The sequence below is a fragment of the Anomalospiza imberbis genome, chromosome 8 (assembly GCF_031753505.1).
Source record: "Anomalospiza imberbis isolate Cuckoo-Finch-1a 21T00152 chromosome 8, ASM3175350v1, whole genome shotgun sequence".
Lineage (NCBI taxonomy): Eukaryota > Metazoa > Chordata > Aves > Passeriformes > Viduidae > Anomalospiza > Anomalospiza imberbis.
Genome location: NC_089688.1, coordinates 2,223,223 through 2,241,359, shown reverse-complemented (window position 1 = coordinate 2,241,359; position 18,137 = coordinate 2,223,223). Strand labels below are relative to the sequence as shown.

The 18,137-nt window shown below is 53.2% G+C and overlaps 1 protein-coding gene across 1 annotated transcript in view; it reads left to right on the top strand.

Moving 5' to 3' along the window:
- The first annotated feature begins 8,223 nt into the window (after positions 1 to 8,223).
- CDH23 (cadherin related 23) overlaps positions 8,224 to 18,137 on the top strand; it is a 187,515-nt gene continuing 177,601 nt past the window's right edge. The window contains exons 1-2 of the mRNA XM_068196945.1: positions 8,224 to 8,413; positions 17,758 to 17,832. Of these exons, the coding sequence (XP_068053046.1) occupies positions 17,763 to 17,832 (70 nt within the window). The 5' untranslated portion in view covers positions 8,224 to 8,413; positions 17,758 to 17,762. The remainder of the gene's footprint in view (positions 8,414 to 17,757; positions 17,833 to 18,137) is intronic.

The following is an 18,137-nucleotide window of genomic DNA, read 5'->3' as shown; positions in this document are numbered from 1 at the left end:
TTTGCTCCTCTCCTTGTTACAGACCAAATTCCTCTGGAGGGTGAACTTAATTATCTGGTACTGTTGCTAATAAAGAGAATACTTGATCCTGTGCAACTGCTGGTGTCTGGAATAATTTCTCTTGGAGGTGCACTGATGCATGCAGTTTCAGCTTGCATTTTTCCTTCTGGTCGTCCTTTTCTCCCAGCTTGGATTGTAAACTCCAAGGGCTGGGTGAAGGAGCCTGGTTTGAGAGCACAGCTTTTCCAGTGGAACATCCCCAAATGACATGCAGGTAGGTGTGGAGAGCGTTCCTGTGGCAGGGGGGAGTGAGCAAAAAGGGGATTTATCCTTTGGTTTTGGTGGCATGCAGCTAAGGAAGGTTAATAAATGAGGAGAAAAATCAATGCAGATGCAAATTGGGCAAGTACCAGGTCTGGGCATAAAGCAGGGAATGCTGGTGGGAATGCCATGATATGGGGGTGGAGGCTGCCAGGCCTCTGAGCCATGAGCTGTGGGTGATCCCCTGCAAAAGGGGAGGGATAATTTATAGGGAATTGCATAGAATAGCAGGGAAGTAATTGCAGTGCCTGGGAGAAGCCACATCTGCTGCTCAGCGTGGGCCGTGCCAAGGAGCTCAAGGTAAGGAAAAGTGTGATGAGGAGGGAAATGGTGGTGGAGGGCTGGAATGAGGCTGCTGGATCTGGGATAAAATAAAAGTGCAGCTACAGCTTGTGCCTGGGTGGGTTGAGTTGGTGTCCCTGCCCATGGCAAGCAGGGGTTTGGAGTTAGGTGATCATCACAGTCCCTTCCAACCCAAACTTACTCCATGATCCTGTGATAAATGCATCTTTGACAACAAAAGCAGCCATGGACCCCAGTTCCAAGGCTTGGAATGATGCTCTAGCCAGGAGGAACACTGCAGGGATCCAAACCTACTTCCTGACATTTAGCTGGGAGATTACACTGCCTTCCAGGTCTCCAAGAGCTTTACAAGAGGCAGTTGCTCCCCAGAGCTGGGGTTCCTGAGTTCCAGAGAGAGACCCTGGCTGTGGGCAGGGCTGGAGCTGAGCTGGCTCCCTGTGTCTTCCTCACCTGCCTAAAAATGCACTCCCAGACGGTTTCTGTGATCACCACCATCCCCTCAGCCAGCAGGGCTGTCTGCCCATCTCCCAGCCCACGAGGGTGGGTGCTGATCTGGCTGGCACGGGAAGGACCACGTGCTTTCCATGGAGAAACAGCCCCCTCTTATCTGGGGCTGTGAAACAAGCCATACAGGCATTGCAGAATTCCTGAGGATGAGCCCAGGATGCGAAACAGTCCACAAATCCCTGCGTGGTGCCCAGCAGTGCTGGCACCATGTCCTGGGGTTTGGACAGTCCCAGTCCCAGCAGCCCAGCACAGAGGGGATGCTGTGCCTGCCCCACACTGCCTTTTCCAGCAGCCTTTGGAGTTAATTCCAACTGGCTGAGAGGGAAAGTAAGCTGGGAGCTGGCAAAGCAGCAGCAGCAATGGCAGCAGGGTGCAAGAGAGGAGGAAGGGATGAAAGGGCATGAAGTTAAGGAGATGCATCTGCTGCAGCTTCTGCTCAAAGGAGACCAGCTGAGCCTTTGCCTGACCTGGTTTTGTCCCCTCACCTCTGTGGTGCCAGCTCCCCCTCCCTGCTGCAGGGCTGGACCAGGTCAAGTGTTGGTACTGGGGGCTTTGAAGCAAACAAATGTGCTGGAGGAGGCAAGGGATTTTTTGTTATGGAGCTACGTATTTTGTTATGTGAGCTATACAGTTATCAGCTGCGAGTGGCTTTCTCCAAAGCCTTGCCAGGCTGTCCTCCCTCAGTGGAGTGCCCCTTCTCCTTCTGTGGCACCAGCCTTTGCTGGCAGAGGCTTTGGTGCAGTGCTGTGACCCCCTGGGAGGTGGGAACCGCCTCTGAAACCACCTCATTGTCCTTCATTAACACTTTGGTGGTGGCCAAAGAGCAGCAGGAGCAAGACGGTCTTTAAGGCCCCTTCCAACCCAAGCCATTTTGTAATTCCATGAAACACAAGTGGCCACTGGGGGCTTGGGAAGGGCCACCAGCCTCAGCAGATGAGCTGAGCTGATCCTGCCCCTCCACGGGTGCCCCAGAGGAAAAACACAAACCTTGGCTTTGAAACCTTGCCAGCCAGCTGCAGGCTTGCCCGGCTGCTGTTCTCCTTTTACGTGTTTTATGGAGTAATTTGTACTATATTTACACAGCAGTGATAAACAGTTTTTAAAATGGAAGCAAAGAAAACGCTGCTGGATGAATTGTTACAAAAAAGCCCTGTTTGCCATTCCAGCAGGGGGAAAAAAAGGGATAAAAATCACCATCCTAGGGACATGCTGTTCATCAGATCTGGGTATTTTTTCCCTTGATTTGTGTGCCTAATGTGAGCAGAAGAAGTCGCAGATGCATGCTGAATTCTGCAGGGAACATATGCATGCATTTAAATCATTTACAGCATTTACTGGTGCAATTGTAAAGCACATTATTTTTCTGCATTTGTAATTAGGCTCCAAACAGATGGTGAAGGACTGTAGCTCCTGATTAGACAGCCTTGTGCTCTGTTGGACGGCGCTGCGAGAACAAACTGAGATGAGAAACTTTTCCTTCTAATTTATCACGCCAGGGCGGGGGAGTGCAGGAGCTGGGGCTGCCTGAGCGAGAATTCCTGGAGCAGGCTGGGCAGAGCTGGGCGAGCCATCCCTCTGCCATCCCCCTGCTGATGGATGGGGCGCCCGGACCCCCTTCCCAGCTCCTCTTCCATGTCAGACTTTGTGACCCCGCCTTGCTGCACAGCTCGGGACACGCGGCAGGGCGAGATGGAGCTGCTGTGACAAATGCCTCGGGAATGAAGCAGGAGCTGGGAGGTGAGAAGGGTTTTTAAAGCAGGAGCGAGCTCCAGGCTCGTGGCTGTGTTGGAGGAGTGATCCCACCTGCCTGGCCTGGGGGAGAGCTTTCCTCCTCTCCTGAGGGCAACCCTGAACCTTCAACAGCACCACGGGCTCTGCACTGCTTCCTCCTGATGCCTCAGGTTTTAGCTTTTATAGTTTTCAGATTCTGTGCTGCTTTAGTGTGTGGGTCTGGGCTTCACATGAGGGGATGGTGAGGTCTCTTCACAGAGCAGGGACACAAAACAATTCCTTCTCCAGCTGGGGACCAAGGACAAATGATCCAGATCTCAGGCCCAAGAGCACAAACAACGTGGGCTGAAGAGAGAAAAACAAGGATGGGACTGCATGGGCTGGAGCTGGAATTGGACAATAAACTCCAATGTGCAAATGGAGCAGAACTGATCAAAGTGAGAGACCCCCGGGAGCACTCGTGCATTTTGGGACCATTTTGGTTCATCCTGGGTGCAGCCCTGGCTGGGCTCTGGTGCTGCCCAAGGTGGATCCACTGAGGCCTTTTAACAAATCCCTACTTTAGCTCTGTCCAATCTCTCTCCTAGGTCAGCCTTCACAAGGCATCACTTGCACTCGCTCTCCTTCCAGCAGTCCCCCTTGCTATTGTCACCCTGCTGTCCCCCACTCACACAGGGGACAATTTATCTGGTTTTATTTGCCCTTCTGCCTGTAGTTTCTTATTTTCCTGCCTTGCCTCCTGTAATCACAAAGGTAAAATGGGTTACATGAAAATCACCTGGTCAAAATGGGTTAAACGAGAGGCAACCGAAGAGCAGAGCAAGGCAGAGGAGGAGCACGGTGTCAGTGTGAGACCCACAGGTGCGAGCAGAACAGGAGCCCGCAGGATTCCCTTGAGGCAACAGCGTGCCCGAAGTTCCTTTGTGTCCCCTTTGCTGGTCCCCCCCAGGCTGTGGAGAGGGCTGGCCGCCTTCCCTCGGGTTTTTATCTTGTATTCCACTGCGTTAGCAGCGAGGTTAAACACAGGTTTAACCCCAGGGCTGGCCAGCAGGGAGCTGATCTTCCCCTGGCACAGCCCTCTGGTGCTCCCTGGCCCCAGACAGGGAAGAAGCAGCTCGAAGACCACGCTGCAGGGAAGGTGGCCCAGCCGAGGGGGACAGGGGACAGGGGACACGGGAGAGCTGTGCTGTGGGCTCTCTGTGCCTGTAGATGGCACCTTTTCCTCTGCTGAGGAAGAAAGAATAAAGCGAGGGGAGGGAAAAATCCCAAGTAGGGCTGAGAGCCAGGAGAAAGGTGCTTGAGGTGTGTGGCATGAAGTGACTCGGGGCGGTCCCACGGGTGTCCCCTCTCGCTGTGGCTGCTCTTGATCCAGATCACCTGGATCATCACTGAACCCTCTCCAAGTTTACTAACATTGCCCTCACTAGGAAATCACAAGGGCTGAGTGAAAAGTGCTTCCAGCTGCACAGGGAGTTGCTCCAAAGGGGATTGTTTCACCCTCATTAACCCATTGTGGCTCTAACAAGCCCAGCCTGGGGCTGCAGGGTGCTCTCGGTGCCCCTAAAAGGGGACAGGTCCTTCTGGCCCCACCTGGGGCTGCACAGGGGGACAATTCGCTGCTCTTTGGCCACCACCAAAGTGTTGCTGAAGGATAATGAGGTGGTTTCAGAGGTGGTTCCCACCTCCCAGGGGGTCACAGCACTGCACCAAAGCCTCTGCCAGCAAAGGCTGGTGCCACAGAAGGAGAAGGGGCAGCATTCCTACCTGGGGGCACTCCACTGAGGGAGGACAAAAGCCTGCTCTGGGCTCTGCAGAGTGCAGAGCTTCAGGGCTCCAGCCAGGTCCTGCAAGGCTTTTTGGGGCCCACCAAAACCACCTTGATCCTTGTTGCCATGTGTTATCGCCACAGGAATGCTCACCTGGACCCACCTGTAAGCACAAGCTGGAAGATGATGAGGAATTCCTACAGAATCAGGTCTGTGCTACAAAGGTGAGCCCAGTTTCTGCCCCTCCTGCTGTCTCCATAAGATCACCTTACGAAGATGCAATTTGAAACCCAGTGCTTCTGTATTTCTAAAGACAAAGAAACAACCAAAAACCAAAACCAGCTGCTCTTTCAGTGCTTTTCTTCTTCAGAGAGCAAATTCCAGCAATCCCTTAACTTTGCTCGGCTTTCTCACCAGCCTCCTTCACTCATAAATTCCTAAACAAACAGCATGATCCTAATATTGGCCCTAAAATTCTGTGTGAAATGGACCTGGAAATTAATTTCACACCGGAAAAGCCAGCTCACTGTCAGCAACAGCACAGGTGGTTGAAAAGAAAACTCGAAGATGGCTCTACAAATTAATTCTGTGACTTGGATGAGAGGGTAGCAGGTGGGGAGCTGCCACCATCCCAACCCACACTGCACCATGGGGTGCTGGAAAGCTGTGGGAGAGGGAGGATGCCGCCATTCCCCTGGGGCTTGTTGTCTGGGGGGACAAAATCACCCAAAAAAGTGGAAGCAGGGGGCATGGGCTGCTTTTTCCTGAGCACAAGAACAGCCCTGCACTTTTACACAGGTCTTATTCACTGAAAAAAAAGAAAACAGGATGGTACTTTGGGAAAGCACTTCCAGGGACCCTTGTGGGAGACTCCTGGGGAAGAGGAGGTGTGAAGAAATGACTGATGGCACAATATTGCACGGGCTGGTTGTCTGTGCAGACCCTGGAGGCCGTGGCAGAACGTGGTCCATGGCAAACAGAACTAACTCAGTGCCTTGGCAGGGCAGGATTTTGCACATATCCATGTTTCACCTGCTTCCCATGTGATATTTCATCTGTTTAGAGCCAAATGGTGATCCCAGCTCTCGCAGGCAGAGGAGTGAGCCACCGTGGGGAGAGCTGGATGAGGGAATGTTCCGTGGCTGGGTGGAAAATGAGAGGGGGAGAAGCCCTGCAGTACAATTTCAAGGTTGAGTGAGTGGTGCCAGGAGGCTGTGAAAGGCTCTGCTGAGCTGCTCTGCGTTCACAGGCAGGATGGAGAAGGATCTGCCTCCAAAAAAATCAGGTTTCCCTGTAAGGAGTGTGTGGAGAAAGGCTGGGATAGCCTTTAGGGAGGTTATCCCAGTCCTGCAGCTCCCTGCATTGGGGTTGGCGTTAAATGTGATCCCAGTGGCAGCCAGGAGTATCTCCCTGCTCACAAAACATCACTTCATTCTACTGCCTCTTTTCCCAGCTCTGATTCTGTGGAAAGGCAAGTCTCCCACGGGTTGTGTCTCAGAGTACCACGGATTTCTCCAACCAGGAGCTGAGGAACATCAGCTCAGTGAGCTGGTTTGAGGTCCAGCCTGCAAACAGCTACTGCTGTCCCTGCCTGATGTAAACCGACCCTGACAGGGAGGTGCAGCTCACAAGATGCTGAATTCCTGTGTGTTTTGTGAACCTAGGCACTGAGATCCCCCCAGCCCTCCCTCTCCCCCTTGATGGGAAAGGCTGCAGCCTGTACTCCATCAGGAATGGGACTGGGAGCCCAGGCCAGGAGGAACACAGCCTTCTTAGAACTGGCTTATGTAAAACATCCTCAGACCAGTCAGGATGTGAGCAGAAATCCATGGTATGAAGCCAAGGCACAGGAACCTGGCAGAGGAGAGGTGCTTAAATAAAAACCCTGACTCAAATTTATCAGGAGAGGCCTTAAGTGAGACATCACCTGTGCAAAGTCACAGCAGCTACAGGCACCCGGGCCTGAGACGTGTCTACACCTGTGGTTTTGCTTTGGTTCCTCCCCTTTTTTGTCATTTCTTCCCCTCATTAGCTCCCTGACTTTGTGGACGTGGCTGGGGTGAGCACGGCGTGAGGAGCCCGACTGCGCACACACTGCTGTGTGAGGATGAAGAGGGCGAGGAAGGGATGAAGACCCCAAGAGACAGACCCCCCCAGAGCAGGTGGCTCAGCCCAGCAGGGTGCTCAGAGCCCCAGGCAGGTAACACCTGCACCCTTTGCTCTCCTGGTGACCCCAAGGCCGGTGCCAGCTACTGAGGCCAATTCCTTAGGGAACCTAACGCAGCCCAGGTGTGACGTGGGGCAATTATCTGCCAGACCTTAATTAGCTGCAGGGAGCTCATTGCATTCAGCCTTTTGCCAGGGACTTTGGGGTTTAGCCCCAGAGCAGCTGCAGCTGTGCCAGGGCTGGCTCTGGGCTGCCAAGGGCCTGCAGCTGGGCCAGCTTTGGTGGGGGAATGCCCCAACCCAGGGAGGACCAGGAGCAGACCCGTGCCCAATTCCAGCCAATCAACCCCGGAGCTGTGCTAATGGCATAATTAGAAGAAGCTGCTCAAGAGAGGCAAAGGCTTAATTAACCCCTCCTGCTGCTGCAGGGGCATTTGCCTACTGGTGCCCCAGGACAGGGCTGTGGAGGTGAGTGCTGGATGGGCTGGATGGGGCTTGGAGCACCCTGGTGCTGTGGAAGCTGTCCCTGGCCATGGCAGGGGGGTGGAATGGGGTGATTTTTGATGTCCCATCCAACCCAAACCATTCTGGGATTCTATGATTCCCAAGCAGGGCTCCAGGGTGGGTTTGAACAGCATAAGGTGCGCTTATTGAGCGTTTTAATCAAAAGTGGTCGTGATGGGGTCGGGTGGTAAAGCTGCCCCGGGCCCCACGTGGTGATGGGAGGCCGGTGTGAGCAGCAGGGCAGGACCCAAAGCCCTGCCCCTTCCTGGGATCCGGGGATGCGGAGTCACCCCCTTGGTGTGAGGTTCGGTGTCACTGCAGGTGGCTTTTTATGGCTTTGTCGCTTCCAAGGCGGCACAAAATGGGGTGAAGCAGAGGTATTTGGCCTTTTCCCCAAAAGCTGCTCGTGGGGAGGTCTTGGACTGGAGGCAGGAGTGTCCTGCCAGGCTTAGGGGGACACAGAAGGGTTTGGTGGGAATCGTGTCTCGGCAGCACGGCAGGTACAGCCCCGTGCTCGGCGGGGCTCCGGGGAGCAGCAGCTGGGCAGGAGCCTCCATCCATCCTTCCCTCCCTCCATCCATCCATCCATCCATCCATCCATCCGTGCGGCTCTCCTGGCACGCCATGCCCGGATCGCTTTCCCCCGCTCATCTATGATTTATTTACGTGCTCCGGGCCCTGCCAGCTGCTCCCGCGCACAGGTCAGAGAAATAACAATACTAGCAAAAAAAAAAAAAGAAAAAAAGAAAAAAAAAAAAAAAAAAAACCAAAACGCACCGAGGCGGAGTTAAACTTTCAGTAACCAGCGCCCGCTCGGCTGAAGTTGGATTTGAGCAGGCGGCTGCTGTCTGGGGGAGAGCCCGGGATTTGGGGGGCGAGCCGGGGGTTTTGGGTGGCTGGGAGTCCCCAGGGAGGGGTCAGGAGGGGGGGGAGGTGGAGCCGGCGCTGAAATCCCGGGTACCTGGGCGAGGGGCGCTGCGCCGCCCGCGTCAGTGGCTCCCGCGCTCCCTCCCCTTCCTCCTCCTCCTCCTCCTCCTCCTCCCGCGGCTCACGCAGGGCGCAGGGGGGGCATGGGGGGTCGCCGCTGACACCGGGCTCCGAGACATCCACCGCAGGTAATGCCCCGCCGCTTTTCCTCGCGGGTTTATTCCCTCGGGAGGGGTGGGATGCGGGGGCGCGGGCATCCCCCCCTGCTTTTCCCGGGGGGCGGCTTGGCGCGGGGTGCCCCTTCCCAAACCTTCTCGGTTTGCTTTCAGCCAGCGAACGTCTTTTTCTGGGGGGCGAGCCCTGCTCTTATTGTTGATATTTTGGGCGGGGGGACTCGCTCAGCGCGGTGGTTTCCTTGGCAGGAGAGGGGGAGCCCAACCTTTCTCCACTTTCCCCAAAAATAGCGCTATGGATGTCCGGTGGTACCCGCTGTCCTGCCCTCATCCCCGGCTCTGATGTGGAGTTCGGGCTGCTGGGAAGCCGCAAAGTTTCTGGGATGAGCCGGGTTGGAACTTCGTCCCAGCCGTGGGAATGCCGCGCGTGGGGGCTGAGCCGCAGTGCGAGCGGTGGGATTTTTAAATCCCCTCCAAACATTATTGGAACGGGAGGACAGCGTTTCCGAATGCCAAGCTTGCCCTGAGCGTTTTGAGAGAACACTTTATTTTAGATTATTTTCCCCCCTCTGATTCTTTACTTGCTGCTGCTTTCCCTGGTCTCCCTCAAAACCTGCAGTCCTTCTCTTCTTTAAATTTCACCTTGCCGGCCACTGTCGTTTCCCCAAGTCGCCTCTCCTGCCCATCAGCGTTTTCCAGGAGGACAGGGATGCTGGAACGGGACGTTTCCTATGCTGATGTGCGTTCGCTTTGTTGTTGGTTTGGGCTTTTTCCCTTGTGCTGGGGGAAAAGCCGCGTCTGGCAGCAGATTCCTCCTTGGGCAGGAGGGCTGGCAGAGCTCGCTGCACGCAACAAGCCTGGCTCCTTCCCGGGATCCCCCCGTGCATCCTGCGGGAGCCTGGGATGCTTCGTGCATGTGGGATAGAGCTGGTGCATTGAGATGGTTTGATTTTAATATTTTTTTGCCGGGGGGATGATGTTGGTAGGAGCAGGGGATAAAGTATTCCCATGGGATGCTCGCATTTGCGAAAATGCGGGTGGTTGTTTCGGCAGAGTGAGTTTTACCTTCGTCTCTCCTTCCCCCCTGTCCTGGGGAAGGAGGGGAAGAGAAATCGCTGTGCAGTTCCATGTTCCTTCACCACCCCCCTCCCTCCGTCCCCGGCACAAAGCTTTCTTGTTTCCGAAGGAGTCATGAAAAATACAATGTTTTTAGACCAAGTTGTAAAACAGTATGTTTGAGGGAAACTGTAAAAATTGATGTTGATCTTTCTTTTATTTTATTTTTTTACTATTTATTTCTAATTTTGGGGGGTGATAAGTGGGAGCAACAATGTCTAGAAGAGGTGGGAGCCGTGGAGCTTGGCTGGCTGCTGTGGCTGAGCCTGCGGAGGGCCCCCAGCCCCTGACCCTTTTCTCAGGAGCAGCACCAGAACCACTCCTGCTGCCCAGCTGCAATCATCTCCAGAGGGATGCCCAGGGCATGGCAGCTCCTCTGGTGCAAGGAAAAAGGGCAATCCTGCCCTGAGCAGCTGGGGGTGAAAGGACCTCTGAAAAAGGATTCTGTTTAGGAAGTTCCATAGATGTTCTGTGCAGATGGTCTGGAGCACAGATTATTTTTGCATTTAAGAAGCTTTAGGATATGGGATTGGCTTGGTGAGGGGGCTGGCCTGTGGCCTCTTGTTAGGGTGTAAAATATCCCAGCTGCTCACAGCCAGGCTAATGGAGCTGGAGCATGAACAGTTCCATGTGCAACCTAAAACTTCCTTGGTTTTTTTCCCACTACACTCTCCTGCTTCCTCCAGTAAGACTTCTAATATTGTTGTGACAAAATAGGGTTGTTGGGGGCTTTTGTGGCCCAGGACCTACAAAATCCCTGCCTTTGTGCTGATGTTGTTATCTGACTCTATTTCAGGGTGTAGATTCTGCATCTGAAATGGGGAGAAACAGGGAATTCCAATGGTTAAGAGCCAAATCTTGCAGAGATCCTGGATCTTGCCAGGGGTTTGGTAGAGACCAAGAGCTGGGGTAGCATTTATCCATGGGCTGTGCTCGGCTTGACGTTCCAATGTGGGCAGGAGATATTTGTTCATGGGTCCTGGTGACTTTCAGTCTGTGAAAGTGAAGATTAGATGGGATACTGGGAAGGAATTGTTCCCTGGGAGAGAGGGCAGGCCCTGGCACAGAGTGCCCAGAGCAGCTGTGGCTGCCCCTGGATCCCTGGAAGTGCCCAAGGCCAGGCTGGATGGGATTGGAGCACCCTGGGATAGTGAGAGGTGTCCCTGCCCGTGGCTTCGTGGTCGTTAAAGTCCCTTCTGGCCAGAGGGGCAGTCCTGGCACACGATATCACTTTTGTAGCATCCATTTGAAGCCCTGTCCTCAGACCAAGGACCTGGCTTTGGGATGGAGACTGCTCAGGGTGTGAGAGGGCTGTGCTTTCCCTTGGGAGCCTCTGGCAGAGCCTGGATTGCTGTGCCCTGATCTGTGTGTTGGATAAAACAGCTGCTCTCCTGGGAAGAGAGAGGTCCTGCTTGGAGTGTGCTGAGGAGAGAGTCACAGGGGGCAAATTCCTGATGGAAATTGAGCGATGTGCCGGAGCCTGAGCGTGCTGCACCTTTGGAAAGGGCATGTAGGAGAGAGACTGGACAGCTTCAAGGGCCCTCAGCCACATCTGGGGTCTCAGGAGGGCTTGCATGAACAAGCCTGTCACTGGTGACGAACTGCTGTCATTAATCCAAATAACTTCATCCCTGCTGCAAGCCTTTGTCTTCCCGTTCAATCCCTGCTCTCTGGGGCTGCTCCTTGGGACTGAGGGGGCTCCTCCTGAGGATCCCCATCCTCCTTTCCCTGTTCTGTCTGTACTTTTTTCCCTGCTCCTACACTCCCCAGCGTGCCCACAGTGCTGCTCCCTCTATTAGCTGGAACAGCCAGCGGGCCTTGGAGAGGTCTGGAGCAGCAAAGTGCCTCTCGCTGGAAGTTAAGTGAGCTTTGTGTGAAAGCAGCAAGGACACTTCCCTCTTGATTTGGATGAGGCAAGAAATGGCCTGAGAGCCTTTGCAGCTCTGGTTCATCATTGTTGAAGGTGTTTTTTTTTTTTTTTGGTGGGTTTTCCTATGGTTGTATTTTTTTTACCCTTCTTCTGAAGCATCCATTTCCCCCTCTGTTTTTGAGATCTAAAATTCCAGTGTCCATAGGCCTGAACAAAATAGCCCTGCTGCTTTTTTTTTAGTGTTGCAAACTCCCAGCCCAGAGCTTAGGGGCAGCTGGAGGCAGGGAGATGGGGTGAAATCCCAGGTGCACACACAACCAGGGCCCTGGGCTCAGAGCAGTGTCTGCTGAGCTTTACCATGGGAGATGGGCTTAAAAAACTCACCCATCTCCTTTGTCAGGGCTTTAAAATGCAGCTTGGTGACTGATTGGGAAGAGCTGGTGGTTCTGAGGCTGATGCTGACTCCTTTATCGCTGTTGTGGGGGGACACCGTGGAGCAAAGCCTCCCTCCTGCTGCAAAAAGGGGATCCCTGCCTTGAAAGCTGCAGCTGGATGTGGCAAGGAGGGAGGTGCTGAGGCAGTCCCTCCCAGCACTCACTTTTTCCCCCCTTTAATCCCACTTCACACACATCTTGTCCTCTTCTTTCCCTTGAAACCCCCCTGAAGCACGCAGAGCTCTGTGCTCAGAGGTGGAGCCCCCAGGATCTGTGGGCACGGGCTGGGTGGCAGCAGCACAGGCACACTCAGGGATCCTGCGTGGGAGCCCGAGGATGCTGGGCACTTCTCCTGCACCGTTTTATGGCAGTGCTTGGAAGTGCAGCCAGGCTGCTGCCTGCCCTGGGTGGGAGGGAGGCTGCCTCCTTCCAGGCAGGGCACAAGAAGAAAGTGTCTGGCATCGCATTCCTGAGCAGGCTTGGAGTCAGGCCTTCAGCACCCTTCCATTTGCCGCTTTGTCCGTTCCTGTACATTTTCTAAGAGCCTGGAGAGAGGCTTCTGTCTTGTGAGACCAGACTGTGTGTGTCACTTCACTGCACTCACCCTTCCACTTCCTCCTAGAGCAAGAATTCCCACCCTTCCTCCCCCTCCTCCTTTTTTTCCTGCCTCTTTTCCTCCTTTAAGCCAAGCTCTGTTGCTGTTGGCTGCTTTTCCACCTTTTCATCCCACGTTAGCATCATCTGCTCCTCAGCTTTCCTGTGTTGATTCCATGTGTTGGAGCAGCCCAGGAGCCTCTTGGCTTGGTCTCCATGCCCCATCCAGCCTTCTTCCTTGCTCAGGAGCTGCTGCTCCAGCTGAAGAGAGGTTTTGTGATGGAAAATGGTTGCTATGATGCCTATGGTGACTAGCAACCAGTGCTGGAGGCTCCCTTGAGCCAGTGCTGCCCCACTTAAAAAGAAAGAAATTGGGAATTCCTACTTCTCTCTCCCCAAAAATGAAGCTGCCCTTGCCATGGAGGGGTGGGTGTGGCAGTGACTGATGCAGCAGGGAGTGGGCATTCTCTTCCCAAAGCTCCCAGGGTGTTATTCGAGTATCCCATGGATGCAGAAGTTAAGTTGGATGCATTATTTGGCTTTTCCTTGGAGATGCCACAGTTGTGGTGAAAGGTTTACGTGTTTCTTACGCAGAGCTGGGGGTTGTTGGGATTATCTTGTGTCAGGGGCTTGGAAAACCCGTGTCATTTCCCGTTCCATGGGAAAACCCATATCCTTTCCCATTCCATGGGAAGACGCGTGTCCTTTCCCATTCCATGGGAAGACGTGTGTCATTTCCATTTCCACGGGAAAACCCGTGTCATTTCCCGTTCCATGGGAAAACCCATGTCATTTCCCGTTCCATGGGAAAAGCTGTGTCATTTCCCATTCCATGGGAAAACCCATGTAATTTCATTTCCATTTCCACGGGAAAACCCGTGTCATTTCCCGTTCCATGGGAAAACCCATGTCATTTCCCGTTCCATGGGAAAAGCTGTGTCATTTCCCATTCCATGGGAAAACCCATGTAATTTCATTTCCCATTCCACGGGAAAACCCGTGTCCTTTCCCATTCCACGGGAAGACCCGTGTCCTTTCCCATTCCACGGGAAGACCCGTGTCCTTTCCCATTCCACGGGAAGACCCGTGTCCTTTCCCATTCCACGGGAAGACCCGTGTCCTTTCCCATTCCACGGGAAGATGCGTGTCCTTTCCCATTCCACGGGAAGACGCGTGTCATTTCCATTTCCACGGGAAGACGTGTGTCATTTCCAACCCAGGCACAGCCTTCCTGCAAGGACTGAGAAGTGTGAAGGTGACATTTCCTCCTGGGCCTGGGTTTTTGGTGAAGCGATGTCTTAGCATCATTCTGCAGCTGATGTTTGTTTCCTGTGGGAAAGCAAATGTCTGGGAGCACCAACCAAAACACTTCCACTCCTGTCCTTGGTTTAAAATGGAAACAAACTGCTGGAAGTGAGGCAAACTTCTGGGTGTTAAGTGAGGAACAGCTCCAGCTTTTTCCCTGGAAGAAGAAAGGTTTGAGTACCCCAGCTGGGAAGTGCAGTGCTTTGTGGGGAGAAAACAGCCCCGTCTCCAGCCTCAGCTTTGGGGCGAAGGAAGAAGAGAGAGGAATTTCCATGCTTTTTCTCCTGCAAACACCATCTCAGGCGGGTTTGTGGCAGGTGCCAGCAGCTGTGCCTCTTATTCCCTGTGGGCATCCATATTCCCCCTCCCATGTGCAAACCAATATCCTGGCCTGTATTTATTTAACAGGGAAATTTTATTTCCTTTCGCCGCAGGGAGTAGAAAGCCAAAAAAAAAAAAAAAAAAAAAGAAGGGGGCAAATTTTTTCACTGGGAACAAATCTCATTTTCAAGAGTCCTGACAAAATGAGCCATAAAATTACAATATTTCAAAGTGCTTTGTAATTCTAGCGCGGATGGCTCTTCATCATGGAATCTGAAAGCTCAGAAAATATAAAACTCATTAGATTAAAATAAACCACCTACCGCACGGGAGAAAGGCTTATTTATCAATATCAATTTACTTCTGATTACTCTGTTCTGCAATTTGTTATTTTTGGGAATTATGATTTGGGTATGGCTCACGCCAATATGGGGGTGGGAATAAAAAAAAAAAAATCAGAATTAACTTGTAATTTTTTCCTTTTGAATCTTACTTATTATAAAGCCCTGGCCAAGAGGCAATAATGAGGAGAAAAGGTGCATTTCTAGCAGTGTTTTTTTAAGGAGCAGAGGGGAAACTGGGAAAGCAGGAGAGGCTGCTTTTTGGTGTGAGGGGTGGTGTTAAGCCATGTGCTTGGCCAAAGGGGATCCCAGGGGTGGTTTTTGGGATGTGTGGTTGGTGGTGCTCCTTGTTGGGCCAGCTCCTGGCTGCTCTTCCAAGGTGGCCCCAGTGATGGAGGAAGCCTGGGAGAGAGGGGTCCTCCAGCAGCCGGGTGGATGCGGGGGCATCCCGGTGACGCCTCAGGTACTCCCACTCCACCTCCCACATCAAATCCTGCGGGGGGAGCAGTGCTGTCCCTCTTTGGGACACTTCATTGCAGGAAAAGGGGTATTTTTGGGAAGGCACACCCAGCTCCCTCCTGTGGCAGCCTTTTGGGAGGCTTTGATTTGCACTTCCATTTCTTCTTCACACCCCCGGAGCAGCGCGGAGCGAACCGAGAGGTCGGAGCTGCAAATTCCGAGGCTTGAGCATCATGATGCTCTTTGGGGAAGGGAAGGCCAGGTTTGGGGTTAAGCACAAGGGTTTTGGGGTGATTGAAGGTGCCAGCATGGGGCAGCTCTGCCAGCCGGGCTGCAGGAAGGCAGCTCGGGCGGAGGCGATGGCGCGTTCCGTGTGCCTGCGGAGCGAGCACCTGTTAAAGTTTTTATTTTAAAATAAACCAGCCCAGGTGCAGAGCCTGGCAGCGCTGTTGAGGCACCCTGAGAGCAGTCCATGGCCTGGGCTGGAGTGGTCAGGTGAGGTGCAGGAGGTTCCTGGAGCATGGTCAGGATGCAGCAGGTGGGATTTGCCACATTTAGGGATGCAGCAGTGCTGTTGAGGCAGGGAAAAAGCCACTTCCCAGGCTTGGGAAGGAGGAGGCATTTGGAGAAAACAGGCTGAAAGACCTCTGCTTGAGCTGATTCCTGAACTTTGAAGCCCTGGATTTGTTTGCACTGTGGTGTTTCCTCAGCTTCCCATTTCTGGAGGCTCTGTGTGCCTTGGGAGCAGCTGCCAGCGGATGGGGAAACCTCTGGTTTAACATCAGTGCTTTGGCAGCCAGGAGGAGACAGCACCTGAGCTCCCAGGGACATTATCATGCTGGAAACTGCACCGAGTGCTTCCTTCAAAGAGCCTCTTTCAGGCACGAGGTGCAATTTAATCTGCTCTTAGTCACAAATTTTTAAGTTCTCCCCAGAGACTTCTGGATCCCGTTCCTTAAATTTGCAGTATTTGAGTGAACCATCTCGAAGAACCAGTGAAGAGCTGCAATATTAATGAAGACAGAGAAAATCAAAATGACATTTCAGGCAATTACTGACATAATGAAGTGACTGACTTGGAATATCCAATATTTAGATTTATCATGACACTCGGAAGGGGATGCTGTCAACCGCCTTTATTTCTACATCACATAAATTGTTTCTCCACTGCCCTGGTGCTTTTTAAACATGGTCTGTGAAGCTGGAAAATAATGTTCACGCTCACTTGGGCTGATAGTGATGCTGTTTGAGAAGAAAGTTAGTGTTTTCCTCTGGCATTTTGGCACTGCAGAAGGCAGAGGAGCTCATTTCAGTCTCATCCTCTCTGGCTGCAGCACCAAGAGCTTGGGCTCTGCATTCCGTGCTGGGTGCAGGGGTCTGGAACAAGGATGCTGAGATTTCCTCCTCCCCAAAACCTATTAAAGGAGGGGGAAAATTGAGATGTTTGGTTTTTCTTAATCACAAGAATCTATTCTGCTTTGCTTGGCCAAATGTAAGGGTTTAAAGGGCTTGTCAGGATGCCTGGCTCTGGGGAGAGTGGCTATTTTTGTTCAGAAACTGGGCTTTTGGATAATCTGCTGACATTGAGCAGAAGTCAGAAACTTGTCATGGGGTGGAGGTTTAAACTCTTCTGCCCTGACTGTGTTTTCTGAGGCAATGGGCATGATTACACCTGAATGCCTTCTCAGGCTCGCCTGAGAAATACCTGAAGAAGCACAAAACACACCACAGCACCACTTTTCTTGTCTAGGCACAGACCTCTTCATCCCAGAGAGACTCTCCGTAGCAAAATAGCAGGAGAAATTAGAATTTCAGGCCCTTTCTGTGCTGACAGAGTTGTTACGAGCTGTCTTCTGTGACACATCCATCAGTAAAAATAAAATAGGTGTAGCTATAGCTTGGAGCTCCTTCAGGAGCATCCAGGAGGGTTCCTGTGAATCTCTGAGAGGGAGGCAGAGCCCTTCACCCTCAGCTGGGTTGGGATAACTCTACCCACAGGGCGCTGTGAAGGGAAGTTCAGCTGGCTGTCACCTCCTCCCCCTGTCCCTGGGGCTGCTGGTGGGAAGACATTTCACTGCCCCACAGCTTGCACAGCAGCCAGGGAAACGTGGAGAGTCTCAGAGGGGTCCCTGGGGTCACTCAGGAAATATCTGGGGGGGTTCCTTGTGCTCTGTGTAATGCATGTGGTTTGTGTTTGCCTGCGGGGTGGAATGTTTTCAAACCCACCTGTGCCAATTTCCTTGCAAAGGCACCCTTGGCTGAGGTTTTCTGGGGTTGGTTTGGAAAAAGCTTTGGGTTTGATGGTCTGAACACCACCAAGTGAGGATGTGGCTGTGCTGGCAGCTCCCTGGTGCTGTTTTATTCTGTTTCCTTAGCGTGGGGAGCCATGTGCTGTGCTGAAAATTTGGGAGGCAGAGAGGGATGGGGACAGGCTTGGCAGCCTCCCTGCTTCCCGTGCTCCTGCTCTCTGGCCCCCCAGGTGGTGTGAGAGATTCCAGGGGTTCTGCTCCCAAATCTTGGTGCCTCTGCAGTGATTCTGGGTCAAGCTTCTGCCAAACCATCTCAAATCTGGGTGCTGACAGCTCGCTGCTGTGTCACTCCCGGGTCACAGCAGCTCTTCCTCTGCTGCTGGGGCAGCTCATCCCAGCTGGGGCTGCTCCTCTGCTGGCCACCGAGGTCACTGTGCCTTGTCCCCTCACTGGAGAGGAGCTTGGGGAAGTAGAAAGGAAAAAAATGGAGCACCTCCACCAGGTGAATCCTGGTTTCCATCGCCAAGAGGACATTTGAAACAGAGCTTTGACGTCCTGAGGGCTCCCCTGTGGCACAGCCTGGGGCAGGGCTGCACGCCGGGTCTGATTTTGGGAGACAAGGTCATGTCTGTCAGCTGCTGGACTTGACACTGCCTCTCTTCTCTGACAGGAACCATGAAGCATCCCGTGGCTGCTGCTGCCAACTTCCTGCCTCTCCTCCTGCTCCTGGAGCTGGTCTCTCCAGGTAGGTCTGTCTCTGCTCTCTCCCTGCTTGGGGCTGGTGTTTGCAGGGTACAAAGGTGGTAATTGCTGTGTTTGTGGTCTCCTGGTGAATGTGCAAAGCTGCACTGCTGGGGTGGTGTGGGGGTGAGCAAATCTCCTGTCTCCATCACATCTTTCATGTCTCCATCCCGTGAAACCGTGGGGACCTGCACATCGTGCTCCCACTTCTCTTGCAGCCCTTACTGCCTGCACACGTGGCCCTTCTTGGGAGAGGGTAGGTGGGACTGGAAAAAGCCTTGGAGAAGGATGGATGTGCTGGTGAGCCCA